General features: G+C 36.8%; 1 protein-coding gene and 2 non-coding genes across 3 annotated transcripts in view; 1 reads left to right on the top strand and 2 right to left on the bottom strand.

The window, feature by feature from the left end:
- cp (ceruloplasmin) overlaps nt 1-14,675 on the top strand; it is a 31,677-nt gene continuing 17,002 nt past the window's right edge. The window contains exons 1-4 of the mRNA XM_056448010.1: nt 1-171; nt 5,970-6,214; nt 8,210-8,422; nt 9,623-9,796. Of these exons, the coding sequence (XP_056303985.1) occupies nt 14-171; nt 5,970-6,214; nt 8,210-8,422; nt 9,623-9,796 (790 nt within the window). The 5' untranslated portion in view covers nt 1-13. The remainder of the gene's footprint in view (nt 172-5,969; nt 6,215-8,209; nt 8,423-9,622; nt 9,797-14,675) is intronic.
- Nucleotides 13,006-13,079, bottom strand: trnat-agu (transfer RNA threonine (anticodon AGU)). The gene has a single exon. It is a non-coding gene; the product is annotated as a tRNA-Thr (tRNA).
- trnat-ugu (transfer RNA threonine (anticodon UGU)) lies at nt 14,279-14,352 on the bottom strand. Its single transcript has one exon. It is a non-coding gene; the product is annotated as a tRNA-Thr (tRNA).

Raw genomic sequence — 14,675 nt, 5'->3', positions numbered from 1 at the left:
CCAGTGGTCCGACATGAAGGGGCTTCAGTTTGCACTGCTCGGGGTTTTGTGTTGCGCTGGAATTGCGTCCTCAATCACAAGGGAATATTTCTTTGCCATTAAGGAGATTCAATGGGATTATGCTCCCAGCGGCAAAAACCTGATTCAGAACAAAACCGTGCAGCAAGATGAGTGAGTATAAACACTTCTGAAAGGAATGCATACGAGTTAGGAGTTTATATGCAAGAATTAACTCATACACTAAAAAACAGTAGACTCAACTTAAATTGAAAGTCAACTTGCTGCACAGCTTTAGTTGGCTCAACTTTAAATCCAGATATTGTAGTTGACTTAATTTAATTTATTTTTTCATTTGTTATAAGAGAAAAATAGTTCATCACTATTTCATTTATATTTGCTAACATTATTTGACAAATTTATTATATTTACATTATTTAATGTTAATGATTTATTAACATATGTATTCACATGTTTATTATTTAATCATATTTGTTAAAATTAGTTAGTAAAACAAAGTTGTTCATCCCTCGGGCAGCACGGTGGCTCAGTGGTTAGCACTGTAGCCTCACAGCAAGAAGGTCGCTGGTTCGAGTCCTGGCTAAAGTGGAGTCTGCATGTTCTCCCCACGTTGGCGTGGGTTTCCTCCAGGTGCTCCGGTTTCCCCCACAGTCCGAAAGCATGTGCTATAGGTGAAATGAAACTAAATTGGCTGTAGTGTATGAGTATGTGTTTGTATGGGTGTTTCCCAGTACTGGGTTGCAGTGGGAAGGCCATCCGCTGCGTAAACCATATGCTGGAATAGTTGGTGGTTAAATCTGCTTTGGTGACCCCTGATGAATAAAGCAACTAAGGTGAAGGAAAATGAATGAATGTTCATCACTTTTTATTTTAAAAAAAGTAGACTCAACTTAAAATTGTATGGTAACTTGCTGCACAGCCTTTTTTGTGTTGTGAGATGACTCAACTTAAATCGAGTCAGTTACTTTTTTGGGTTAAAAGTTGAGTCTAAGTTACCTTACAAGTTTACATTGAGTATACTTTTTTTTATAAAGCGTAATGAACAACATTGTTTTATTAATGTTAACAAATATAAATAATGGAAAAAATTGTCAAATTAAAATAAAGTTGTGCACAGCTTTTTTTGAGTCAACGCAACTTTTAATCCAAGTACTGTACTTGATTTAAGTTGAGTCGACTCAAAAAAGCTGTGCAGCTAGTTGCCTAACAACTTTAAGTTGAGTCTACTTTTTTCATTATCTATTCATATTTGTTACATTAGTTAATAAAATAATTACTTATGAATTAAAATTCATTACTTTCTAAAAATAAAAAATAAAATTAATTTTACATCAAGTCAACTTTTTGTTTTCATATTGAACAACTTTGTTTTGTTAACTAATGTTCACAAATATGAATAAGTAATGGGAAAAAATTAAAGAGCAAAAATAAAGTAATTCATTTACTGCTAAAAGTAGACTCAACTTAAAGTTGTAAGGCAACTTGCTGCACAACTTTTTTGAGTTGACTCAACTATAGTATTTGGGTTAAAACTTAAAAGTCAACTCAAAAAAAGCTGTGCAGCAAGTTGCCTTTCAATTTTAAATTCATGTTAAATATGGTCACGATATGAGAAAGAAAAAAAACGGTCGAAGCTTCTTCTGGTTCATGCAGATTTTAAATGTGCAAAAAAAAAACAGACTTGACGTGACTTGTGGTAATTCTATAGTTGCTTTGGTAACAACATCTATGGTATTATAAACAAATGAGCTAATAACATAGTTTCCTACAACTATAGATAGGAAATACTGTATTATATGTATATTTTGTATGAAAGAAATAATGACTATCACTGCATAATTCAATAAATTTTAATACACGGGCTAAACTGTGTACAGTCAGTGTCAGCCTGTAGGATTGAGGCATCCTAGGTGAGCTAAAAAAATTGGGCCCACTGGTGTAAAAACAGTAAGAAAGCAAAAATAAAATACAAAAACAACTACTAATTTTAATTTTTAAATGAATGTATACAGTTTTATTAACTATAACATATTTAACCTATAATACATATGTGAAAATATTTATTGTATTGCAAAGTACTACTTAATAATGTATTATGCATAGCAAAACATTACTCTGAGCTTGCTTTTTCCTCTGCTTTTCTTTTCTTCTATTATTTCGGCTCTGGAAAGATGAGAATTTTAAATTAAGAGCAATTACAAATAGCAACAACACTTGTGATGTTATATTACGTTAGACTTTTTCGGGTTTATATCGAACGTGAGCAATTTGGAGAGATATGCTGCTCTGTAGGAATACGTTACATCATTCTAGTTCACCCAATAGCTGATTGCGTGTGGTGTTATGCAAAATAGAGAGTGGTGCTGCTGGGTATGTTTTTTGCTTGTATTCATACTGTTGTTGTGTATTTATTATAGTTTTTAGCTTTGTCATGTATGAATTATACAAAGCTATTCTTTTAATGAAACGTGTTTTTTTGTTGTTGTTGTTTTTTCTGACCGTCGTGAATTGTATCACGTTTAATTGGGTTTGCCCATTGCGCAATTCGCCTTGTTCATGATTTTAACGTACGTGCTTGTCCTCACACTTATGTTCACAATAAATATCTAAGAGCAGCTTTTGTGGAGCCCTCCAAGAAACACGGGGCCTGTGTTGGGCCTCTATTTTTGTGTACAATGGTCCCTCGTTAATCATGGGAGTTACGTTCTATAAGTAACCCACAATAGGTGAAATCCGTGAAGTAGTGTGCTTTAGTTTTTACAATTATGATAGATGTTTTCAGGCTGTAAAACCCCTCACTACACACTTTATACACTTTTCTCAGACAGACATTCACATTTTCACACTTTTCTCTCTTGTTTAAACACTCTCAAAGTTCAAAACTTCGTGGAAAAGTAAGTCCAGTATTGTAGAATGAAACCAAAGATCAAAACTATGTGATCTTCGTTTATTTATTCCGTAATGGCGCCCTACAGCCGCAAACTTCTACCTTTAGCTTATGTCCAGAAGTTCAACTTTTTGTTCGATGGTTAGCATCTTCCTCTGCCTTTTGGGTGCTACCGCAGGTTCCCTTGACGGTGCAGAACGTTTAGTCAACATTGTGGGGAGAAAACTTGCAAACATACAGTCCTTCAGAGTCACACTGCTAGCGATCAAAGATTTATGTCAATTGGCAAGCTGAACGCATTCTGTACTGTACAGGAGACACGGCATGGAGGAGACTGAGTGACAACGGTCTATAGCCAATCAGTATGCAGTATGCAGTATGTCAAATTGCACGAAAAAAAATCAGCGAAACTGCGAGTCCGTGAAAATTAAACCGTGTTATAGCGAAGAACCACTGTTTTTATATGATGTGTGTTTGATATTTAGTAGTAGAAAATGTGCTTACTGCTATATTTCTGGACTTTATGTTGGTATCATCTAACTTTTATTTAACGTATGTTGAAAAGTAAATGGTGAAACAACGTCTAATCTCATAAAGAAATGTTACAAATGTTTTGTCAGTTCAGTTGCTAATTCGTGCAAGTTCAGTTACATAAGTACAATTTTAAAAGGAGGCGTGGCACCAAACCCCACCCCAAAAGCAAACCCTCATTGGCAGATGGGCAAATTATACTAAATTGTACAACTGAGAGTGTACGAAATCATACGAATTAGCCACTAATCAAAATCAAAATGTTATGAATTGCCATGAGATCATGTTGGGCAATTAATGTTGGTTTAATAAACAAAATCAAGACTTATTTAACCATAATTTTACTGAACGACCCAAATTCACCCAAGATTAAGGTAATAGGGTGAAACAATGTTGAGATTTCAAAGATGAATCAACAATAAAACAACATCACCAAGACAATGTTGATTCAACAATGAACCTGATGTTTACTCAATGTTGAATCAAAGTTGACATGCCAGCTGGGACAATACCCCACAGTTTACTGTAGAAAAATAAAAGTATAATACAGTAAATATTACAGTTTAGCAATTATAAATGTAGTTATCAGCTCTATATATAGTTCTAGATACAGTTGAAACTATAGTATTACTCGTGTGCTGGAGAATTCTTGTAAATATGGTATGACACACTTCAAATCAAAAACCTCTTATAACAGTTCACACTTATTATTCATTCATTTTCCTTCGGCTTAGTCCCTTATTTATCAGGAGTCGCCACAGTGGAATGAACTGCCAACTTAAACAGCATATTTTTACACAGCGGATGCCCTTCCAGCCACAGCCCAGTACTGGGAAACACCCATTCACACACACACACACACACACACACACAGACACACACACACACTATGGCCAATTTAGTTAATCAATTCCCCTATACCGCATGTGTTTAGACTGTGGGGAAACCCAGAGCACCTGGAAGAAACCCACGCCAACACAGGGAGAACATGCAAACTCCACACAGAAATGCCAACTGGCCCAGCCGGGACTCGAACCAGCAACCTTCTTGCTGTGAGACAACATTTTATTGTTAATAAATATTTTGCCAAATAGTTAAACAAGCAGTAAATGATGCTCGTAACACCTCAACTGCAAACAGCACCACAGCAAAAGTTAAACCAGCATGCTAAACATCCAGATTACCATAGTATTGCCCTTAAACCAAAATAATTATACTATGGTCATTATTAATATACTAAATGTTGAGATTGTCTGTTGGGTATTACCTGAGTAGGAGCAAAGAGCTTTGAATGACCAAGAGGCGATACTCAATAGAACGTTCTATTGCAATAGCAGCGTCCAGCAACAGCCCTATGATTCCGCCATTTTGGAGTGAAAGCGAATGTCATTTGGATCAGCCATCGCGAAGGCAAGCAGCTGCTTTGTTTTTTATTTTTTTTATTTAAAAAGTGCATTAAAGCTAAGATACAAGCTGAAAGACGACAATACAACACTTACTATCACAACCATCAGCACTTTTAATAGTTTATTTTACACACTTATAATATGCTGTTGTTCTATTGGAATTTTCGTTCCAAAATGGCCGCCGAGCCATCTAGTAGCTGTTTACCAAATCGTGCCTATATGGGGAGTCTGCAGACTTGGATCCAGGCAGTTTTACGGCCCAGCCAGATCTACGGCCCAAACAGTTTTACGGCCTGGGCAGTTTTACACCCCTGTTGTTCCTGATGCGTCCAGTAGGAGGAGGCAGTATTATAAGCCTCCAGAAATTTATCATCATACCAAACCAAACGCGATACGATGAAGAGGTATGTTAAATACGTGTTTAAAACATTAGCAAACATGAAACTCAAGTCTGGAGTCTCCCCCTCCTCAATCGTGTCGCCTCTTGGTGAATCTATGCTCTTTGGTAGGAGTGTTGAAAGTGTTTTGTTGGTGTTTGTTGCTAGAGGGGATACAGCCAACCCTTATACAGTCATTGAGCTAAACCCAACCGTCACGGCAATGTAAAAACAGTAATTATACCGAGCATTATTCATATTATTTACAAAATTACCCATTTCATTAATTAGAAACTAGAAGGGATACAGCTTCAGCTGGCAGTTAACAAGCATCATTTGTATTTATTCAATTACGCAAACAACACTAAACCAAACCCAACCCTCACAGTACTGTAAAAACAGTAATTATACCGTGCAATATTCATATATATATATATATATATATATATATATATATATATATATATATATATATATATATATATATATATATATATTTAAATTACCTATTAAAATGTATTTCTTTAACTATAAGCTTAAGGGAATACAGCTGAGGCCGGAAAATAACGAGAATCATTTGTATTATTTCTTACGCAATAATTGTATTTTATTAAACGTCTACCCCAACCCACACCCTAAACCCACTCACAGTGATGTAAAAATGTTAATTATTGCTGTACAGTGTCACAGAGATTGTCACACGCTATATTGACGTGGTTTTCCGCAGCTGTATCCCTTTATGTTTCTCAGAGCCGCGCGGGTGTTTCTGGAGCGGGGAGAGCAGCGGATCGGCCGGGTCTACAAGAAAGCGGTGTACCATCAATACACCGACGCCACCTACAGGCAGGAGATAGACAAACCCAAATGGCTGGGATACCTCGGACCCCTCATTTCTGCAGAGGAAGACGACACGGTCATTGTGCACCTGAAAAACATGGCGAGAAGAGCTTACTCCATCCATGCACACGGCCTGAGCTACAACAAGACCAATGAAGGTGAAGCTGCAAATCTGAAGTCAGGGGTCTTGCTTAAAAACTGCAAATTACTAGACTACAATAAATATAGGCTACAGTTGAAATCAGAATTATTCGCCCTTCTGTATATTTTCCTGTATATCTGTTTGACGGAGAGAAGATTTCTACAACACATTTCTAAATATGATAGTTTTAATAACTCATTTATAACTGATTTCTTTTATCTTAGCCATGATGACAGTACATAATATTTGACTAGTATTCAGCTTAAAGTGACATTTAGGTTAATTAGGCAAGTTAGGGTAATTAGGCAAGTCATTGTATCTAACTATCCACATTGTAGACTATCCAAAACAAATATTGCTTAAAGAGGCCAATAATCTTGACCTTAAAATGGTTTATAAGGAATTAAAAACTGCTTTTATTCTAGCCGAAATAAAACAAATAAGACTTTCTCCAGAAGAAAAAATATTATAGGAAATACTGTGAAAAATTACTTGCTGTTAAACACCATTTGGGAAATATTTGAAAAAGAAATTCACAGGAGGGTGAATAATTCTGACTACAACTATATATATATATACACACACACACAGTTGAAGTCAAAACTATTAGCTCCCCTTTGACAAGGGGCTAATAATTCTGACCTAATATCTGGTTACTGGTCAGTCACCATTCGCAGCAACAACTGCAATCAAGCATTATTAATAACTTGCAGTCTGTTAAAGCCCTCTGAAGAAATTTTGGCCCACTCATCTTTGCAGAATTGTTGTAATCGAGCATGAACTGCCTTTTTAAGGTCAAGCCACAGCATCTCAATTAGATTCAGGTCAGGACTTTGGCTAGGCCACTCCAAAGCCATTTGGTTTTTCTTCAGCCATTCAGAAGTGCATTTGCTGGTGTGCTTTTATATCATTGTCATGCTGCAGAACCCGAGTTTGCTTCTGCTTGAGGTCACTAACAGATGTTCAGATATTCTCCTTCAGGATATTTTGGTACACAGCAGAATTAATCACAGCAAGTCTTTCAGCTCCTGAGGCTATAAAACACCTTCAGACCATCACACTATCGCATTTTAATATTAGTATGATGTTATTTTTCTGAAATGCGGTGTAATTTTATGCCATAAATAATGGGACACACCCTCCAAAAAGTTCAACTATTAGTATCAGTATTTTCCCAAAAGTCTTGTGGATCATCAAGATGTTTTCTGGCAAAACTGAGATGAGCCTTTATGCTCTTTTTAGCTCAGCAATAGATTTCATCTTGAACTCATGGAACCATTTTTGCCCAGTCTCTTTTTTTATGGTGGAGTCATGAACACTCATTTTAACTGCAGGACTGTAGTCTTTTGGATGTGGTTGTGGGGTCTTTTGTGACCTCTTGGATGAGTCTTGGAGTAATTTTGGTCAGTAATTTTATTATATAATGGCTCCCACCGTGGTTCACTGTGAGTTTAGAAGTTCCAAAGTTTAGAAATGGCTTTATAATCTCAATTTTCTTTCTCATTTGTTCTTGAATATCTTTGGATTCTGGATTGATGTCTAGCTTTTAAGGATCATTTGGTCTACTTCACTTTGTCAGGCAGGTCCTATAAGTGAGGCCTTGATTGCCAGCAGGTGTGGTTAAAATCAGGCCTGGGTGTGGCCAGAGAAATTGAACTCAGGAGTCATAAACCAGAGTTATGTTTTAAAATGGGGGATGGGCAAAAAAGGGCAAATATTTTCTCACACAGAGCTATATAGTTTTGGATTTTGTCCTCCCTTAATAATAAAAACCCTCACCTAAAAATGCATATTGAGTTATCTTTGACCAATATCTAAATTTGTTTGATGATTTGAAACATTAAAGTGTGACTATCAGTAAGGGGGCAAAGACTTTTTCACGCTACTGTATATCAAAATATCACAATGTCAGTTTATTTCAATATAGTGCAGCCCTAGTAAACAGTGAGTACATTTTATTTTTAATGGGATGAACTGTTTTTTTAACAATGAATATGGATTGTCTCTGCAGGGGCGCTGTATCCTGATTCATCAGAAAAGGCGGAAAAACATGATGATTCCGTGGCTCCCGGAACGACTTTCACCTACATCTGGACATTACCAGCTTCCCATGCTCCAGGCAAAGACGACACCAACTGCCTGACCAGAATATATCATTCACACGTAAACGCCCCCAAAGACATCGCCTCAGGTCTCATTGGACCCCTCATTGTATGCAAAAAAGGTATAAATATAAGTATGGACATGTCAGAAATATAGGCAAAAAAATGCACTTTGCTTTTAAATGTATAGCCACAAAACAATTTTGGCTAAAGGATGAGTGAATTACTCTGTAGTCTGTAGTATGGAACCAGATTATTAAAAATAAATAAAAAATTCATACACAACTCACATTTACAAAATTAAAATTTGTAAATACACAAATCCATTTCATAAATTCAAAACCATTCGTAATACACAAATCAAAATCGTAAATTCAAAACACAATTCATAATTGCACGAAAACAATTGGTAAATTCAACACACAATTCTTAAATATGCAAATTCAATTCGTAATTCAAAACACAATTCTTAAATATATAAATCAAATTCGTAAATATGCAAATCCAATTCATAAATTCAAAACACAATTCATAAATACACAAAACCAATTCGTAAATTCAAAACAATTCGTAAATACGCAAATCCTATTCATAAATTTAAAAACACAATTTGTTAATACACAAATCCAGTTCGTAAATTCAAAACACTATTCATAAATATGCAAATTCAATTCATATTTCAAAACACAATTCTTAAATATGCAAATACAATTTATAAATACACAAATCCAATTCGTAAATTCAAAACAAAATTCATAAATATGCTAATCTAATTTGCAAACACACTAATCGACTTTGTAATTCAAACCACAATTTTTAAATATGTAAACCCAATTCATAAATACACAAATCTAATTCATAAATTCAAAACAGTTTGTAAAAGCACAAATCCAATTCATAAATTGAAAGCACAATTCTTAAATCCACAAAACCAATTCGTAAATTCAAAACACAATTCATAAATATACATCTAATTTATTTTTGGGAAATATTTACAATTTTTAAATAGCAGGACCACCTAAAATCTGATTAGACTTAAAGTAACACATACAAAAACTGATTATTTAAAGGGACATTTCAGCTAAAACTGGAAATTCTGTCATCATTTACTCGCCCTTCTATTGTTCCAAACCTGTCTGAATTTCTTTATTTTGATGACACAAAAGAAAATATGCTAAAGAAAACCGCTAACTATTGAGTGCCGTAGCATTACATTTTTTTTAATCCATGCAGCCAATCTTCAGGTCTGGTGTGAAATTATAGCTTCAAAATTCTGATCCTGAGGTCATAACTAATGAACAATTTCTTTGTGTAATTGTCAGGCTCTCTAGACGTCCATGGTGATAAGACAGGAGACTATCTGTACACGCTGATGTTTACGGTGTCTGACGAGAACCTCAGCTGGTACCTTGATGAAAATATCAAGACCTACTGCTCAGTGCCTGCCAAAGTCAACAAGGATGATGAAGCCTTCCAGGAAAGCAATAAAATGCATTGTGAGTTCAGCGATAATGCCGTGGGATAATGCCTTAATTTAACTGTTATACAGTTGGGGAAATAAGTATTGAACATGTCACCATTTTTATCAGGAAACATATTTCTAAAGGAATCCATATATGTGAAGAAAACAAGTCTAATTAGTTTACAAAGAAGTTCTGTGTAATAAAATGAAATCACACAGGAAAAAAGCATTGAACACACGAAGAAAGGAAAGTTTAGAAACACATGGAAAGTCCAGATGGCAGCTGAAATCTCTCAGTAGTTTTTCAGCAACCCTCAGCCCTTCCTCAGTGTAAATGAATATCAGCTGCTTCAGTCCAACATCTACATTAGCAGGAGGATGAAGATGAACCCAGGGTGGACATTTCAGCAAAACAATGACCCAAAACACAGCAGAGGAAACTCTCAAATGCTTTCAGAGAAAGAAAATCAAGCTGTAAAGTGGCCCGGCCAATCACCTGACCTAAATCCAGTAGAAAATGCAAGATAAAGCTCAGATTTGATAGACGAGACCCAACAGAAACATCAGGATTTTACACTCTGTTGAAGTCAGTATTGAAGTGCAGTACTTTCTCCTTGTGTCACTCCATTGTTATTACACAGAACTCATTTTTGTTTTGTTTTGTTTTTATGTTTGTATGACCAAAATCTGCTTCAGTTTCATGTCAACAGCTCCTTATTATTATTATTATCCTTAAGAAAATTATTCTCATGATAAAACAGGACATGTTCAATATTTATTTCCCCCACTGTATGTATAACTACTTACAATTTGAGAATTTAAATAAAATATTTCAACATGGGGGAGAATTGCACACATAATAGTCTATAGCTCCATATTCGCCAGCATAGTTAAGTTTTATCTGCACAGCTTTTACTAGTTGGCTTCTATTGCACTAGATCCCAAACCAGGGGTGAGGAACATTAATCCTGGAGAATTGGTGTCCATGCAGAGTTTAGCTCCAAACCTGAAAAAAAATGAATTGTGAAGACATTTGCTATATCCAATATCGCCCCTATACCCTTCCTAACACTTTCCCACTAATACAGTAAGGTGCCCTATATCTGTAATCTGGGTATACCAAGGCATAGTCGAATAATAAGAGTTCAGTACATGGAAATGGCCTCAGATACCATTATTTCCTTGTTCTCATCTAAAACCCTGACGTACAACATGTAAATCAGAACACAAAGCAGACTGTTGCGTGACTCACAGGCCACGCCCTCATCACTTGCAGGTACTTTCTACTTCAGTCTGGACCTGATGTGCAGCCGCATCATCAGGAGATCAGCAGTCAAAACACAGACTGATATGTTGCACAAGAGATCATTAATATGCATGCCCCAGACTGTGTTTTGAGATTATAGCAATGATAATTTTCCTGCCTTATTTTTAAGTCTGTCAAAGTTGATATATTAAACGTAGCATACGTGTGGGGCTCTTATTTTGAAAACGGAAGACACAGAAAAGGCAAAGCTGACCACACCAGTTTGTTTTCTTTTTATTACTAAGCAAGGACCCTTTAGAGCTCGTCAGGATGCAAAATGCAGGATATACAGATTATACATTTATTCAGCGCCACACCAAAGAGGTATATTTATTTGTATTTTTCTGTTAATTTATCCTGTTTATTGTGAAATCTGACAGATATGTTTGTAATCTGAGGTAATCTGTAGCTGTTGGTTGTATATAGGTTGTACATTTATTTTTGAGGTGCATTGTGGGATTGATTGAGTGCACTTCAGAACGTCCGCTATGTGTTCGGACACAACTACAAAAGGCTTGTGGCGAATTAGCTCAAAGTGAATTGAAGATTAGTTTGAAGGGGACTTCATCGTGATGGTCTCTTTCGCACATTTTGTTGACTAAAAGTTGCATTGCAACTACTTATAATCTATTGAGAATTAGTTGGCATGTAGATTCAATGTAACTTAAATTCAACAAAATGCTTTAAAGGGACCATCAAAATAAAGTGATACCGAGTCGACTCTTTACATTTGAACAAACGAATTGTCCATTGATTGTTCGAAAAAACAGTTTACTTCAACTACGGCTATTGCTCTCAGAAATGTTTAAGCAGGGTAACAAGATCGAAGCTTAAGGCATTAGATTCATCAATATGTACAGGCACTTTTCTTTATACAAAATGAAACTTTATTGACTAATCTAACAGAAACAAACACCTAACACAAACACACATTCATACAGGTTGTAGAAAAGAGTAAAGGAAGAAAAATAAGAGTTTGAGAGAGTGTAATGGTATAAAAAAAACTTTGATTTTGTAAGACCAAACTAAGTAAACCAAAAATAGTCAATTTAACTCTTCTATGGTTTCTTTGGGGTTACATTTAATTTACACCAGCTCATTGGTAATCTCAAGGCGTTACTTGCATTCCTTGTGTAATGTGAAGAACTCCCTCTGTTGAGTGTTGTCACGTGGTTAGCTGGTAGTCGGCTCTTTGTTCTGTGAGGCTTGGAGTGGGTTGAAGTCTGTTGTTTCAAGTTTGAGGCAGCAAAAGGACTAGTCGTGTTGACTTCTGGTTTCACTGCGCACTAAACTTAACTAGACTCTCGAAGGAAAAGAAAGAAAGAAAGAAAGAAAAGTAATGGAGATGGGAACGTTTGAGCTGTTATCCCATTTTTGCCAGGGTCCACTCCTGCTCCCTGGACCTGATGAGAAGCTGTCCTGAGCTGGAATGGAATAACTCTCCTGGGTTCTGTGTCGGTTCTCGTCCTGTGGGGGCGGCCTCACCAGTTTTTATAAGTATGGTTTTGTACCACCCTCAGGGGCTGAGTTGACCAATAAGAAATTTACCTTCCCAAGCTTGTTTGGAAGCTTGGTGATTTGCAAATGCATTCTGTGTGTAAGCCAATGCAAAGGGTGTTTACAGTTTCTTAAAACGTTAATATGTTGCACACGTATTAGCATAAAATGTAAGCGATCGTTCAGTTGACCAAATTTGCTTTGCAGGGACATCGAACATGAATCATCTATGATCTTGTTAAGCTGTGGTAGTTAAACATTGATTGCAGGAGTATTAAAGAGCCACGTGTTGTTTTGCAAGGACATGGTAGAAAAAGCACACAAATTACAACTCCTTTGAATGCCTCCGTTTCAAGACTTGAAGTTCAATGTGCTGTCCATTGTGCCACAGTGTCTCAGATAGGTTTCAGTATAAGAGCCACACCGCAGAGTTGGCAAAGAGGCACTGCTGGAATTCGAACCCAGGGTCTCCTGTTTACTAGACAGGCACTTTAACCAACTAAGTCACAGCGCCAGCTTCAAAACCTCTCCGATGGTTAGTATGAAAAATCTAAAAAAGAGGCAGACTATCCCTTCTGATAAGCTCCAGTAGCCCCCTAGACATCCAATGAGCTGTCCATTGCGCCACAGAGCCATAAAACTCTATCTTTCGAGGCCCTACAGTGTGCAGAACCATTTAGCATTTTGGCTTTTGTGCAAACATATGCTATTGACCATGCAGAGTTTCAGATCAGAAAGCCACTCTCCCATAATCTGAGGAAAAGGTGCAGTGTGGATTTGAACCTAGGACCTGCTGTTCCCAAGACAGGTGCTCTGGCCAACTCAGTCTCAGCACTAAGGGAAAAAACCTCTGGATACAATACTTCCAAACACAGTCTCATCTAAGACAGTGGGGGAAAAGCAATATTTAAAATGCTTTCCACTCAGTTACTTTGCACATTCATAAAGAGTCTCTTGTACGACAAATCCAAAAGGCTTGATCTCAACAAAAGGTTGTAGCCACTTTTACCCAAAACCACAGGTTGTCTTCGAGTCATTCCTCAAGCCTACTCGGCACTGCACCTTTTTCTAATCTCCCTTATTTAAAACAGCTCAATTAAGTCATAAGCTTCATTGTAGAGTACCATAGTATCTGAGCCTGCACTGTGCAATGAAAGAAAGAAGCAAAGCAGAATGGACAGATGCCTAAGATGTTGGAAACGCACCACACCTAAGTCAGTGAAGAAAAGGGACATTGCCTGCGACTCTGGTGGGACTCAAACCCACAACCTAGAAGTCCATTGCACTATTCATTGCACCACAGAGCCACAATGCTTTGCTTGCTGTAGCACTGTTGCACAAGAAACACTTTTTGGTACTCTCAAGCCCATAAAAGAACCACTCACTGCTGAGATTTGAACCCAGGATCTCCTGTTTATTAGACAGGTGCTTAGACCAACTAAGCCTCAGTGCCTGGCACCGAATGCAACAGTCAACCTGCTTTTATATAGCTCTGATAGAGGTAGCATTTCAACTTTGAGTGTCTCAATTTCTATGCCTAAACTCCAGTGTGCTATCAATGGTGCCACCAAGCGATAAACAGCTGTCATTCAAAAGCCTCTTACCTGTGCTGTGCCTTTTAGTCTTCGGGTTTTGCTCAGATGTATGCTGTTGGCCATCTAAAATGTTTCATATCTGCAAACGTTACATTGAAAACATATGTTTCTGAAGAAAAGGCACTGCTGGGATTTGAACCCAGGATCTCCTGTTTACAAGACAGGTGCTTTGACCAGCTAAGCCACAGCGCCTGATAGTGATAAAATGGGCTAATTGTTTATACGAACAAAGAAAAAAAACACATACATTGGTAACGCTGCATGTGTGTCTAAACTTGAAATATTGAAGTTCAAATCAATATGCATTACCACACCATGCTACATAAAGTCATTGTCCAAAGCCCTTTTGAACGAGCAGCGTTTTTAAGGATTTGGATTTTGTTTAGAAAGTGACTGCTAAACAGTTTGCTGCATAAACACTCGTAATTTTTAAGACGAAGCATTTCTGGGACCTGAAAATTAGGCACTGTGGAAAATCAGATATGACGTTTTCGCACAATAAGCCTAAAAAAGAC

This window comes from Danio aesculapii, chromosome 22, assembly GCF_903798145.1.
Source record: "Danio aesculapii chromosome 22, fDanAes4.1, whole genome shotgun sequence".
Taxonomy (NCBI): Eukaryota; Metazoa; Chordata; class Actinopteri; order Cypriniformes; family Danionidae; genus Danio; species Danio aesculapii.
The sequence above is the reverse complement of the archived record's forward strand: the minus strand, read 5'-3'. Positions and strand labels throughout refer to the sequence as shown.